This window comes from Syzygium oleosum, unplaced genomic scaffold (genome assembly GCF_021117445.2).
Source record: "Syzygium oleosum isolate NSW1041296 unplaced genomic scaffold, Sole_v2.1 Sole_v2.11, whole genome shotgun sequence".
NCBI lineage: Eukaryota > Viridiplantae > Streptophyta > Magnoliopsida > Myrtales > Myrtaceae > Syzygium > Syzygium oleosum.
This window is the reverse complement of record NW_026607495.1, coordinates 7,575,984-7,588,956: the sequence shown is the minus strand read 5'-3', so window position 1 is coordinate 7,588,956 and position 12,973 is coordinate 7,575,984. Positions and strand designations below refer to the sequence as shown.

Here is a 12,973-nt window from a genome sequence, read left to right as displayed (position 1 = left end):
TGTGACAAAAAAGGATAAAACCCTAAATTAGTACACCTGTCAACTACCACTAGTCTTTTAACTCAATAATTTGATAGTAAAATTTAACGAAAGGTAAATTTATCACAGGTGTACCAATATAGAATTTTTCGTAATATTAATCATTTTTTAAAATTATTTAGCTTATTTTTAAAATTTTAATTTAAATAAAATTAGTATTATAAATTAAATTTGAGCCAAAACGACGTCTTTTAGTCCTATGTTTTATAATTTAGTCATATCATCGCCACGTAGAAAACAGCAGCGCTTTTCCTTAGTAAGTTAGACGGTGATAACTTTTAGGACTCAATTGAATCAATTTAACAAATTTTAGGGCTTGATCAAACTTTTTTCGATTTTTAAGACTCGATCAGTCTAGAAAGTATTAACACTAATTTACAGGAAAACCACCGGTACAAATTTTATTTAAATTAAATTTTAAAAATAAGCTAAATATTTTTATAAAAATAAAAGAGGAGGAGGAGGCGAAGTCAGGCGGGGAGGGCCGCAAGCCCTCGTCGCCGCCACCCCTCCATCGATGGGAGGGACCGACGAGGGTGGGGGACGGCAAGCCCAGATCTAGGCGAGGAGTTGCGGCCCTCCCCTAGACCAAGCGAGAGTCGTCGGCCCTCGCCCAAACCTGGCCGAGGGCCCCTCCTGGCAATGGCGAAGCGGTGGCGGCGAGGGCTTGCGCCCCCCCCTCCCCCCCCCCCCCCCCCCGTTAACCACTGCTGATCATCTTCTTTTTTTTTAAGGATTAATATTTACGAAAAATCAAAAACCTCAAATCGGTACATTTAAGACAAATTTACCTTTAGTTTTCGTTAAATTGAATTAATACCACGAAAAATCACAAACTGATACATCTGTGACAAAAAAGGATAAAACCCTAAATTAGTACACCTGTCAACTACCACTAGTCTTTTAACTCAATAATTTGATAGTAAAATTTAACGAAAGGTAAATTTATCACAGGTGTACCAATATAGAATTTTTCGTAATATTAATCATTTTTTAAAATTATTTAGCTTATTTTTAAAATTTTAATTTAAATAAAATTAGTATTATAAATTAAATTTGAGCCAAAACGACGTCTTTTAGTCCTATGTTTTATAATTTAGTCATATCATCGCCACGTAGAAAACAGCAGCGCTTTTCCTTAGTAAGTTAGACGGTGATAACTTTTAGGACTCAATTGAATCAATTTAACAAATTTTAGGGCTTGATCAAACTTTTTTCGATTTTTAAGACTCGATCAGTCTAGAAAGTATTAACACTAATTTACAGGAAAACCACCGGTCATTGAAGTCCTGAAAGCCGTCCCCAAGCCTCTCCTTCACTCACCATCGTCTCCGGCGGCGCGACCACAATCTCCGGCATCGCTCCGTCGCAGGTAACGGCGACTGCTTTGCCCCCGTCATACGTGCATACAGTTTGCATATCTTTGAATTCCTCCGTTCATACGGACTGCTTCTGTTCTGCCGTGCAGAGAGGTCGCGGCACCGTCATCTCCGGCTCGGTAGCGGCCGAGCTCCGAACACCACCGCCGTCCACAGGTAATGGCGAATCGAGCGACTTCGACGGGTTTCTCTATTTCGATTTCGATTCTTGTCGCCCGGATTGCTCTGTTGATTTCTCTGTTCTCCGACAACAATCTAGTTTTTTTCTGCTCGTTAGGCGTGGGATGTCGATTGAGGCAAAAAAAATTTCATGCTTGATTGATGCCGGAGGGCATGATGAACTTGCAATGGTGGTGATGTGTTTGACGTGTAGGATTGATGTTGTACGCTGATGCCGAAAGGCAGCACCATGGATGTGTATACCGAAGAATTGTGCATTTGTTAGAAGCCGAGCTCGTTGATATCTGTCTCATAGATATATTCTTTCATTCTTCTTTCAAAGTGCAGGTCGTGTAGCTGCAGAAACTTGATTGCATTCCCATTTACTCGTATGTTGATGTGTTTTTTGCCTATGACCAAGGTGCTATTGCATACAATGCTCTTCGTATTTAGGCGAATAGACTGATGATCGGTCCCGGATTTGCTATTCCAACTGGGCTTCACTGTCTCTTTTTCTAGTTTTAGTTGCTGAGTTGAATTAGGAGTTCGTTCCAAAACTTTGAAGGGGAAAGAGGAAAAGGGGAATGTGTTGATTTTGTCGCCATGCTATGGGTTACGAAATTCTAGCGGGCGATGATATTGAACTTAGAGAGCGTTGATGCAGGACTCAGTTTTTCTTTTTCCTCCAATGTCCTTACGATGAAGTGCATTGTGCAGAGGGGATAGCAAATGGAATTTTGCCCGACTTGTGGGAACTTGTTGCAGTACGAGTTGCCTCACAGGGACCGGCCGTCCAGATTTTTCTGCCCAACTTGTCCCTATGTCTGTAATGTCGAGAGCAAGGTAGGAACTTGCTTCGTTTCCTCTTGTTGCTTGGCCCTCGCACGTGTCTTTGGCATGACTTTTCCACGACCACGGCTTCGGTCGTCTGTTTGCAGGTTAAGATAAAGAGGAAGCAACATCTGGTTAGGAAACAGATGGACCCTGTCTTCTCGGAAGAAGATAGGAGAAATGGACCCCAAACCGATGGCGGTCTGTTTTTCTTCCCTTATACTTTGCGATTTCTTCTCTCTTCACCTCTCTTGGCTTGAATAAGCTGGTGGATAGAAAAAACATTTGAACGATGAGGTCACTTTAGAATCACAGGTGATGAGGAAAGTGTTTTTTCTTGCTATCTTAGAAAACAAAATTTAAAGCAGCTTAAAAGTTAAGGAAATAAGAAAGCAAGGCCAGCGGTCTCTATTTCTTTCGATAGTGGTCATGAAGAAATAAGGCTACCAAGATTAATTTCTAGTGTGTGTTATCCTTGTTGGATCTCTCTCTGTTCTAACTGCCGATGATTGTACATGCCGCAACCAATGAATAAAAATCGCAATAAGAAAACGGAGTTCCATTGTGCAAATCCATGTTTCATTTTTGTTGAGATGAAGAAAAGCACGTACTGCTGTTGTCTAGTTTGCTGAGTGTCCTGATATTTAGGTAATTTTACTTGTAAACCATGAGAGATGTAGGAAAAGAAATCTGATGTTATACTTCATATTTTGTTGAGTTGAGAGTTGAGATTCTTGGCTTTGCGTAATTCTAAAAGCTAGAGGTGTCATAGCATAGTCAGCAGATCTCTCATGTTGCTGTTCAAGTTGGCCTTAAGGGTGATCATAACTACGTTGTCACTTGTTCTTCATCTGATGTAGATCGATATTTGTCTGATCATGGGGCACATTTGTGTTTGGAGTGGTGGGTTTGTTGATTCGTTTTGCCATTTGCAGTGACATGCCCACACTGTGGCCATGGAAAGGCTATCTACCATCAAGCTCAGATACGTTCTGCTGATGAGCCGATGACAACATTCTATTGGTGCCTGAACGAGAGATGTAAGAAGAACTGGCGGGAAGATTGAGCTCTCAGTGCCATGGTCGCCAAGCCAATTCAGTACCCCGTGTGGCCCAAAAGGCGGGACCAGAAATCATGTTCAACTGGTACTTGGGCCTTTTGGAAACCGTGATTTCGACGTTTTATCCTTTTCTGGATGTTGCGCTCAAACATTATTTGTTTCCTTCGGCGTCTGTCTTCGCTTAAAAGAAACAGAGTGAATTAGGAGGAGGGAAAAGAAAGCATTCCCTCTGGTGGATTCCTCGTCCTGGAACATGGAAAGTGAACTAGACAGACATGAGAAAGAGCACGGGAGACGGGGACAGTGGCTTGTTATTGTTGAGTGCACTTGTTAGGATGATGTTGCTAAATCGGAGTTCCACATTGAATAGCTTGATGTTGGCGAGAGAAGTTAACCATATCTGATGATCTCCTAACCAAGGGTTTTATAGAGATCGGATAGATCATGCATGTTAATAGGTTTAGATTCGAGCACCCTTGTTATAATCTCTCAGAAACTGAGTAATGCACTTCCGATTGGAGCGGAACAATCGACGTAGAGCAAATTGATGGCAAGAGAGAGGATGTAGGCACTAACTTTCTAATAATGCGTGACTTGTCGTATTAAAAAATGTCATGCCGACTTACATTAAATTGTTGTTAGCCGCACCGCCATTGGACAACCGGTGACTAGCGAGTAACATCTGCTATTAGACTAAAATGTACGGCGTCTTGTCGACGAAAGAAAGAGAGCAATCAAGATCAAATAAGGTGTTCTTCAAGAGGAAATCATCCCGAATTGATTTGGTCTGGTCGTTCTTGTCTAGGCATGATGCAACCTTGTTGCCTTGTTGGGTACCTAGGTTAATTAATTGCCTTTACACATCCTCTCGAGTCAGCATCCGGTGGAGAAATCCGTGGCGATTAGTGGAGTACTCGATGATGTGAAACTCGCGATTACAGGAATTAGTAAGCAAGAAATGTAGACCCGTCAAAATGGCATTTCTTAACCCATATTGATTGGTTTAGTTATTTATATTCAGCAGTAAATGAATTGACAAATACTAAATACCAACATAATATAAGTGTTAAGTGGGTCATAAATAGATCTACAATTTATTTAAACCCAACCTACTTTTATTTCCTCTCGCCCTCGTTCGATTTCGCACCTACTCACTCCGTACTCTCATCTCAGTTTGAGTCGAGTCGTGTATAGGTCGAGTCGAACATGGGTCACTAAATTTGCCCTCACAATTTATTTAAACCCAACCTACCTCTATGACTCATTTTCTCATACCCTCACTTAATTTCGCGTCTACTCACTCCGCACTCTCATTTTAGTTTGAGTCGAGTTGGGTATGAGTTGAGTCTAATCGAATATGGGTCACTAAATTTACATTTTATGTAAATGAGTAAAAACGGGGTAAATTGGTCAATTTGGATCCGGACCATTTTCTATCCGACCACCAATTTGACGGTTCTAGCGAGGAGTCACTGGTGACACAGATTTCACTACGAGACGGGACTTGATCAAAGGTCGAAATGGACTCGGCCTACGCGATCACCATGCGATATTCTCTTTCCAGAGAGGGGACAGTTCCCCCAACACAACTTGTCGGATTTGGCGGCAAGCCTCTGGGGTCACACCTGATCGTCGCCACATACGATCTCGTCGCTACAAAGTTGCTGACGACTCCCATTATTGACCGCGTCTCCTCCCTACTGCAGCTTCGGCCTCTCTCTCTCTCTCTGCTTACTTTCTCAGTGACCAGCAGCGACTCGGCGAATTCCTCCGGCGATTTTCCCCACGCTTTCTCGAGAAACTTCAGCCGGCGACCGGCGGACGGCGACGGCGATCGCGGATGGAAATGGAGCCTGCGGGACGGAAGGCGGCGCGCGGCCGGTCCAGGCAGAAGGCCGATCTGGCCGCCGTGCTCCGGAGATCGTGGTACCACCTGCGGCTGTCCGTCAGGCATCCGGCTAGGGTTCCGACCTGGGACGCCATCGTGCTGACCGCGGCCAGCCCCGAGCAGGCCCGGCTCTACGAGTGGCAGCTCGCCCGGGCCAAGCGCATGGGCCGGATCGCCGCCTCCACCGTCGCCATCGCCGTGCCCGATCCCGACGGACAGCGCATCGGCTCGGGGGCCGCCACTCTCAACGCCGTCCGCGCGCTCGCCGAGCATTACCATAAGCTCGGTATCGGCATTGCTCCGGAGGTAGCTCCTCGTTCTCTCCAGGGCAGTATTGCGACAATTCCCTTTTTATATGTTTATAATTGCAAGCAGAGGTGATGTAAGATAACGATAATAGCATTCTGTACTGAAGCTCCTCGTAAACTTGGTTGATCCAGCTACATTGCTTCATGACATTAATGTGTCCAATCTGCTCTGTCTGAAGTGGCGTGTTCGTTTGTTAGAGCTCTGGACTTGATTGTGGTCTTGCAGCTGTTCTTATCTCATTGAGCATCTAGCCTAATGAATGGCCGGCCTGAGAAGATTTTAGCAGGCTTTTATTCTTTGTGACGGTATTCAGATGATGCGCCCTGCAACTGAAAAGAACTGTTATCCCCGTTCTGATGATATCGATGTGTCTGGATTATGAGGGCACATAATTAAATCGTATGAGGCATAGGTTGAACGAGTTACTGATGTTTCGGTTAACTCAGTGCAGCACTACTGTTCTTTGCTTCATGATTAAGATTATGCTGTCCAAGGAAGTGTGACTTCTCATTAGCAATTTTCTTTTGTCAAACATGAGCATGGCCTTCATGGCTGTTTCTTGTGCTGAACACTTATCCTAACTTGTGTAGTCTATACTCTTTAGCGTGCGGGCATTAACGAGGGAAAATGAATAGGTGGAAGCTACAAATGATAATGGTATTGGATCTACTGTCCCATTGGGAAGGTCTGAGCAAGAATATCCTCGCTTGCAAATGGTCGACTTCATATCCAAGAAGCATATACTACTTCTTCATGCTGGAGGCGACTCTAAAAGGGTCCCATGGGCCAACCCTATGGGAAAGGTATTTCTGCCGCTTCCATATTTGGCAGATGATGATCCTGACGGTCCTGTTCCACTACTTTTCGACCATATACTTGCAATTGCTTCTTGTGCAAGACAAGCCTTTAAAGATCAAGGTTATTTGCCCTTCTTCTGGCTTGTACTATTTTTAATACTTTGTGAAGCTGGGCAGGTTTTAGTTCGTTCAGCCTGTCTGATTAAGTTATAGTGTAGGCAGACTGAATTATAGTTTCTGCTTAATTTCCTGATTGTATGTCAACTTGTGCGATTATTTTGATAGTGAATGGTGCCCGTTGGAGTAAGTTTGTCTTTAGATTTAATGGGCACTTCGCCGTATTAATTTATCCTGACAATACTTCTTATCCTTAGAATCAAACACAACCCTTACTGCGCTCTTGATGCTTTTACTTTACTCCGATTTTATGCAGGTGGCTTATTCACTATGACTGGGGATGTTCTTCCATGCTTTGATGCATCCACCATGGTTCTTCCAGAGGACTCGTCCTCGATTATCACTGTTCCCATCACTCTTGACATTGCTTCTAATCACGGTGTAATTGTAGCTTCCAAAAGTCATGCTAAAGATGAGGCTGTCCATTTGGTTGACAATCTCCTACAGAAACCTAGTGTTGAGGAGCTAGTTAATCATGAAGCAATTCTAGATGATGGAAGGTCTTTGCTTGACACAGGACTTATAGCAGTCAGAGGTAAAGCTTGGCGGGAGCTTGTCATGCTTGCTTGCTCTTGCCAACCAATGATATTGGAACTTCTAAAGTCTAAAAAGGAGGTTAGCTTTTATTTTGGTTGTATGTTATCTCTTCCTGGGAACATTAGTATTCCTTCCATGAGATTTTAGCCACTGCTTTTGCTGAGGCATCGTATGTATAACATGAAGAAGCCATTGCATCTAACCACTCTCTTTCATTTCTAATTAATTGACATTTATTGAGATGTGGTTTTCTTTTTTATCTGTTTTTTTTTTATTTTACTTTGAGAGCTTGGAGAGTTGTGTGGAGACTTTTAATATTGATAATAATTCTATATATGGAGAAATTTAAGCACTTCTCTGATGTGTGTTTATCGGCTACTCACTCCCTCTATCATGATAACTTGTTTTTGAGACTCTTCCTTAACTATTGGTATTTATATTTCAGGCTTCACCTTAAGGTGATATATGTTTTGGAGATCTTTTTTCTGAGACATTTTATATGTAAACCTATCAAATTAAGCTGCTTCAAAGTTATCCAAAAAATTTTGGAGATGTTGCTAAAAATGGGCTATATGTATGGATTGTCCAAGGCTCTTCGAGCACCCAATTACTCCCTATTGATTGTAACAATCCCCCTCCCTACACTCACCGGGTGATAAAAAAAGTACAAATTTATGTGCTATTGAGAGTGGCCCAAGAGAATACAGTCTTATGGTGATTCAAACCCAGTTCTTAAGCAAGATAGACAAGCATGCTTACTACCCTTTGTATTCAGATCCAACTGTACCTTATCATTCCTCTTTACATAAAAAGTTGTGGTAGGTGTTGCCTTCAGATCGCTATATAGTTTAAGATGTTAATCAGGCTACTAAGATTTATGTCCACTTTCGTGTTTGTTAACTTGGTTGTTTGTCCGTACTTATTTGTTCTCTTCCCTTTGTTACAGTTACGGCCATGTCCAATTACTTGTTCTTGGTCATTACATCTCTTATCACTTGTCACTATTCATTTTATTAGGGCTTCATCTTTGCTCACCTTTCATTCTTCACTGATGCATTACCTTCTCTTATATTGTTCTCCTGCTTTGAACGTGTCTAATTTTGTTTTAATTGCAGGTTTCCGGACTCGTCTCAATAACATGCTTTATTTTATTTGTCTATAATTGATTTCCAGTGATGTCCGGCAATGTATATGCTTTCCTAATTGGTATATGGGGTATTGTTTTCGTGAATATATGACCATCATGATTAGATATTATGTCTACTTTCCTTGCAACGCCCGATTCTTGCTCTCTTCTTTCTACTCCTGTTAGTGTTGTCTAAACTCTGTGTCTTGAGCATCTTCTTTGAAATGTAAAATCAATTAAACAATTGATGATCAACCAACATTGTGGAAGTTAAGCATGATATTGCTTTTTGCTTTATGAAAAAAAAAATGCGCAAAAGCTCTTGAATTTCGTTTCTGCCAAAGTGATGGCAATTGTGAAACTAATGTGCTATTATATCATCAGTTGAGCTTATATGAGGACTTGGTGGCAGCTTGGGTACCAGCAAAACATGATTGGCTGCAACAACGACCCTTGGGTAAAGAATTAGTCAGCAGATTGGGAAAAAACAGAATGTTCAGCTATTGTGCTTGTACGTCACATCTCATTTCCAGTTTCAGTGACTACATTATTTTTAATGATTTCTATAGGCATTGTTTACCGCATCATGAACTATTATTCTGCAGATGAATTGTCATTCTTGCATTTTGGAACGTCTGGTGAAGTCTTAGATCACCTGAGCGGGGTTGGTTCAGGACTTGTCGGTCGAAGACACTTGTGTTCAATTCCAGCAACCACTGTGTCTGACATTGCAGCTTCTGCTGTTGTACTTTCAAGCAAAATTGAACCAGGTGTCTCAATTGGAGAAGACTCTCTTTTATACGGCAACTCAATTTCAAGTGGAATACAGATCGGCTCACAATGCATAGTTGTTGGTATGAATATGCCCAGAGAAAACGATGAGCCATCAGAACCATTTAGGTTCATGCTACCAGATCGCCATTGTCTATGGGAAGTTCCTTTAGTTGGATGCACTGACAGCGTCATAGTTTACTGTGGCCTCCATGATAACCCAAAGAATTCCCTTTCTGGGTCTGGGACATTCTGCGGGAAACCCTGGAAGAGGGTCTTGCATGATTTGGGTATTGGTGAAGGGGACCTGTGGAGCACTACAGGCAAGCAGGATAAATGCTTATGGAATGCGAGACTTTTTCCTGTCCTATCTTATTTTGAGATGCTTAACTTAGCCACATGGCTGATGGGTTTAAGTGATCGAAGAACTGAATTCTTGCTTCCCTTATGGAGAGGTTCTCGACGTCTTAGCTTGGAGGAGCTACATAGATCAATAGACTTCTCAAAAATGTGTATGGGTTCAAGTGATCACCAAGCTCATCTTGCAGCTGGAATTGCTAAAGCCTGCATTGAATATGGCTTGGTTGGGCGTGATTTGTCTCAACTATGTGGAGAAATCTTGCAAATGGAAGTTTCAGGAGTAGAAATATGTAAAAGTTTCTTAGGGATGTGTCCCCGTCTTCAGGAACAAAACTCAAGGATACTTCCCAAAAGCCGGCAATACCAGGTACAAATGGATCTTCTTAGGGCATGTGGAGATGAAGCAACAGCCCAAGATTTAGAGCATAAGGTTTGGGATGCTGTTGCTAAGGAAACTGCTTCAGCAGTTAGATATGCTTTTCAAGGTACAGTCATCTATCAGCTTTTCGACACTTTTGCCAGGATATAGAATAGTAAATGTACAGAAGAACATCTCCCTATAACAAAATATGCTTATCTTGTTTAATTGGTTTATCATTTTTTGGCCTTTGTGGAAAGGCCAGATTTTCAATTTTCTTGCTTAGATTAGGCTGTCCATTACTCATATTAACGATTCATGTGTTATTATTAGCATAATATCATTCCCTTCGGGTTTATATAAACTTCTCTCTTTTCATTATTTACGTTTTGCCAATTTTGACCATAGATCTCCTTGCCTTCAGAAAATCTGATGGAGTACCCTCAGAAGTCAGCAAGCCTGAACAATCATCTCAGTGATTCTCTGGATGAGATATTCCATCCTAAAAGTATAAAAGTTGAGTTACCAGTTCGTGTTGATTTTGTCGGAGGTTGGAGTGACACTCCCCCATGGAGCTTAGAGCGCGCTGGTTGTGTTCTGAATATGGCAATTAGTTTGGAAGGTTCTCTTCCTATTGGCACTATCATAGAAACAACAAAAGAAGCTGGTGTATCGATTAACGATGATTCTGGAAGCCATTTATACGTGCAAGATCTTGCCTCCATTGTTGCGCCATTTGATAGTGGCGATCCTTTTCGGCTAGTTAAATCTGCATTGCTTGTGACGGGAGTGCTTAATCAAAAGGTACTCTCGTCTATGGGCTTGCAGATCAAAACTTGGGCCAACGTTCCTCGTGGTAGTGGCTTGGGTACTTCCAGCATCCTCGCAGCTGCTGTTGTCAAAGGACTTCTACAGATAACTGATGGAGATGAAAGCAATGAAAATGTTGCCAGGCTTGTTCTGGTATTAGAACAAATTATGGGAACAGGAGGTGGCTGGCAGGATCAAATTGGAGGTTTGTATCCTGGGATTAAATTTACGACTAGTTTTCCTGGAGTTCCATTACAGCTTCAAGTTGTTCCCCTCTTGGCTTCAGCTCAGTTGATATCAGAGTTGCAGCAGAGGTTACTGGTTGTTTTCACTGGTCAAGTATGTATTCCTGCCTCTTTCTCCATTTTATGTGCAATATTGTTTGTAACTAGAACAAAACAATTATGTTGTCTCACGATTATTATTATTTGCTTCCAAGTGTATTTTCTTGTCTTGATTTCTGGATGCAAATCTTTTTTTCCTTTTGTAGCCTTAGTATTGGAGATGAGTAGCCGTCAATTTTGGCGTGTTATTTATTCTGAGCTCATTTGCCCAATTTTTTGGGGAATTGGTGCATGATTTAGTTCAATATGTGGAGGAATGTGATGAGAACTGCAATAACAGAATGTCTGTGCAGGTTCGTCTAGCACACCAAGTATTGCAAAAGGTGGTGGCCCGATATCTAAGACGTGACAACCTCCTTGTTTCCAGCATCAAGCGCCTTACTGAATTAGCAAAAACAGGGAGGGAAGCTTTAATGAACTGTGACATTGATAAGCTTGGGGAAATAATGATGGAGGCATGGAGGTTGCACCAGGAGTTGGATCCCTATTGTAGCAATGAATTTGTTGATAGTCTATTTACGCTTGCTGATCTGTACTGCTGCGGTTACAAGCTTGTAGGAGCAGGTGGTGGGGGCTTTGCATTGCTTCTTGCCAGAGATGAAGCTTGTGCCAGGGAATTAAGAGAAATTCTTCAAAGTGACTCCAAGTTCGATGTGAAAGTATACAACTGGGAGATTTTTTTGGATAGCAAGCTGTAAAGATGTAGTCAGGATGTAGCTTCTTATTCTCAATTATATTCTTATTATTTATGTAATCATATGTAAATTTGAGCCCATTTTAGAATCTTGATTTTGAAAAGACAATGGTATAAGGGAAGAACATTACACAGGAAGCATATGTATCTTCTCGAAGCAGTTGCAATAATCTTGATTATATTCCCATTTACTCTTAGTCATACTGTCGATGTGTTCTTGCTTATGACTGAGTTACTACTATACACCATATTCTTTCTAGTGCAGTGGATAGACCAACATTTTGTCCTGGATTTGCTATCACAACTGGGTTTTGGTGCATGCTTTCTCTAACTAGCAGTCGTGCTTCCTGTTTATAACTGTTGTTTCTTTTTAAGTTTACTTCTGTTACTGAATTGAATTTGCAGTTCTTGCTCGAACTTTGGTATCCTCTGATTAGAAAGCAAATAGATTTCTTTTGCTGTCATGTTATATGCAAATTCAATTACTGATGACATTGAGGTTCGGCGTGTGCCGACACAGGAGTTTGGTTTTTCCACTGTCCTTGGGATGATAAGTATTGTGCAGAGAAATGACAAATGGTGGTTTGCCCTACTTTTGGAAAGTTGTTGCAGGTTGCCTCACTGAAACTGTCCATCAAGATATTGCTGTCCTCTGTATTTAACTTTGAGAACAAATGTATGCATTTGCTCTGTTTCTCTTGTTGCTTGCCCTCACACGTCTCTGCACGACCTTTCTATTGCAGGTTAAGATAAAGAGGAAACAAGATCTGGTCAGGAAAAAGATAAAACCTGTCTTTTCCAAAGAGAACACAAGATAGGAGAAATGGCCCACCTTAACTGGTCTGTTTTTCTCTCTTTTAACTTTGAGTTCTTCTTCGTAAATAAGATTTATGATTTATAATGTCACCGTAAGTCACAGCTGGCAAAGAGACTATTTGTTCACGTGGGCTCAACAAAACTTTGTTTCTTCAAAGAAGCCGAGCAATAACTTGGCAAACAAGGGCAGCATTCTATGTTTCTTTTGGTTACGGTGATGAAATAACAAGACTTCCAAGATTCATTTCAGGTGTAGTTGGGACCTTCTTTGAATGCCTTTCATGCTTATATCATTGTGTTGAACATAGAAAACAGTGTTTCCATCTGGGATACAGATTGTAGCAAAGGTTGTACTGTCTCTCTTGTCTCTTGGATTCGGTGTTCTGATAGATTTAGGTACTTATATTTGTTGAACCTCGGTAAAGTGATCAGTATGGTGTTACTCATATTATATGGCATTGAGATTCTTCTTGTGTTAGTCTGAAAGCTTTTGTTGTCACTGGAGTAGAGGGTTGGCC

General features: G+C 41.5%; 2 protein-coding genes across 5 annotated transcripts; both read left to right on the top strand.

The window, feature by feature from the left end:
• The first annotated feature begins 1,292 nt into the window (after positions 1 to 1,292).
• Positions 1,293 to 3,817, top strand: LOC115687869 (uncharacterized). Its single transcript, XM_056315714.1, has 5 exons — positions 1,293 to 1,411; positions 1,508 to 1,574; positions 2,295 to 2,420; positions 2,516 to 2,609; positions 3,344 to 3,817. Exons 3-5 carry the CDS (start codon positions 2,307 to 2,309, stop codon positions 3,472 to 3,474), a joined length of 339 nt encoding a protein of 112 aa, XP_056171689.1. The 5' UTR covers positions 1,293 to 1,411; positions 1,508 to 1,574; positions 2,295 to 2,306; the 3' UTR covers positions 3,475 to 3,817.
• Positions 3,818 to 5,176: 1,359 nt separating this feature from the next.
• LOC115687864 (bifunctional fucokinase/fucose pyrophosphorylase) lies at positions 5,177 to 11,777 on the top strand. 4 transcript variants are annotated; one of them, XM_030613563.2, is made up of 7 exons: positions 5,177 to 5,662; positions 6,301 to 6,583; positions 6,896 to 7,254; positions 8,687 to 8,813; positions 8,908 to 9,918; positions 10,216 to 10,940; positions 11,239 to 11,777. In XM_030613563.2, the coding sequence occupies exons 1-7, from the start codon at positions 5,309 to 5,311 to the stop codon at positions 11,641 to 11,643; spliced, it is 3,264 nt and encodes a 1,087-aa protein (XP_030469423.1). In that variant the 5' UTR covers positions 5,177 to 5,308; the 3' UTR covers positions 11,644 to 11,777. The 4 variants fall into 4 exon arrangements, with proteins under 4 accessions (XP_030469423.1, XP_030469424.1, XP_056171810.1 ...); XM_030613564.2 differs by having other exon boundaries at positions 5,524 to 5,662; positions 6,256 to 6,583; XM_030613565.2 differs by having other exon boundaries at positions 5,533 to 5,662; positions 6,270 to 6,583.
• Positions 11,778 to 12,973: the final 1,196 nt, after the last annotated feature.

Coding starts and splice junctions, on each gene's coding strand:
- LOC115687869 (XM_056315714.1), top strand. CDS start 2,307: ATGGAATTTTGCCCGACTTGTGGGAACTTGTTGCAGTACGAGTTGCCT. Junction 2,421..2,515: donor TCTGTAATGTCGAGAGCAAG/GTAGGAACTTGC, acceptor GTCTGTTTGCAG/GTTAAGATAAAGAGGAAGCA. Junction 2,610..3,343: donor TGGACCCCAAACCGATGGCG/GTCTGTTTTTCT, acceptor TGCCATTTGCAG/TGACATGCCCACACTGTGGC.
- LOC115687864 (XM_030613563.2), top strand. CDS start 5,309: ATGGAAATGGAGCCTGCGGGACGGAAGGCGGCGCGCGGCCGGTCCAGG. Junction 6,584..6,895: donor ACAAGCCTTTAAAGATCAAG/GTTATTTGCCCT, acceptor GATTTTATGCAG/GTGGCTTATTCACTATGACT. Junction 7,255..8,686: donor TTCTAAAGTCTAAAAAGGAG/GTTAGCTTTTAT, acceptor TTATATCATCAG/TTGAGCTTATATGAGGACTT.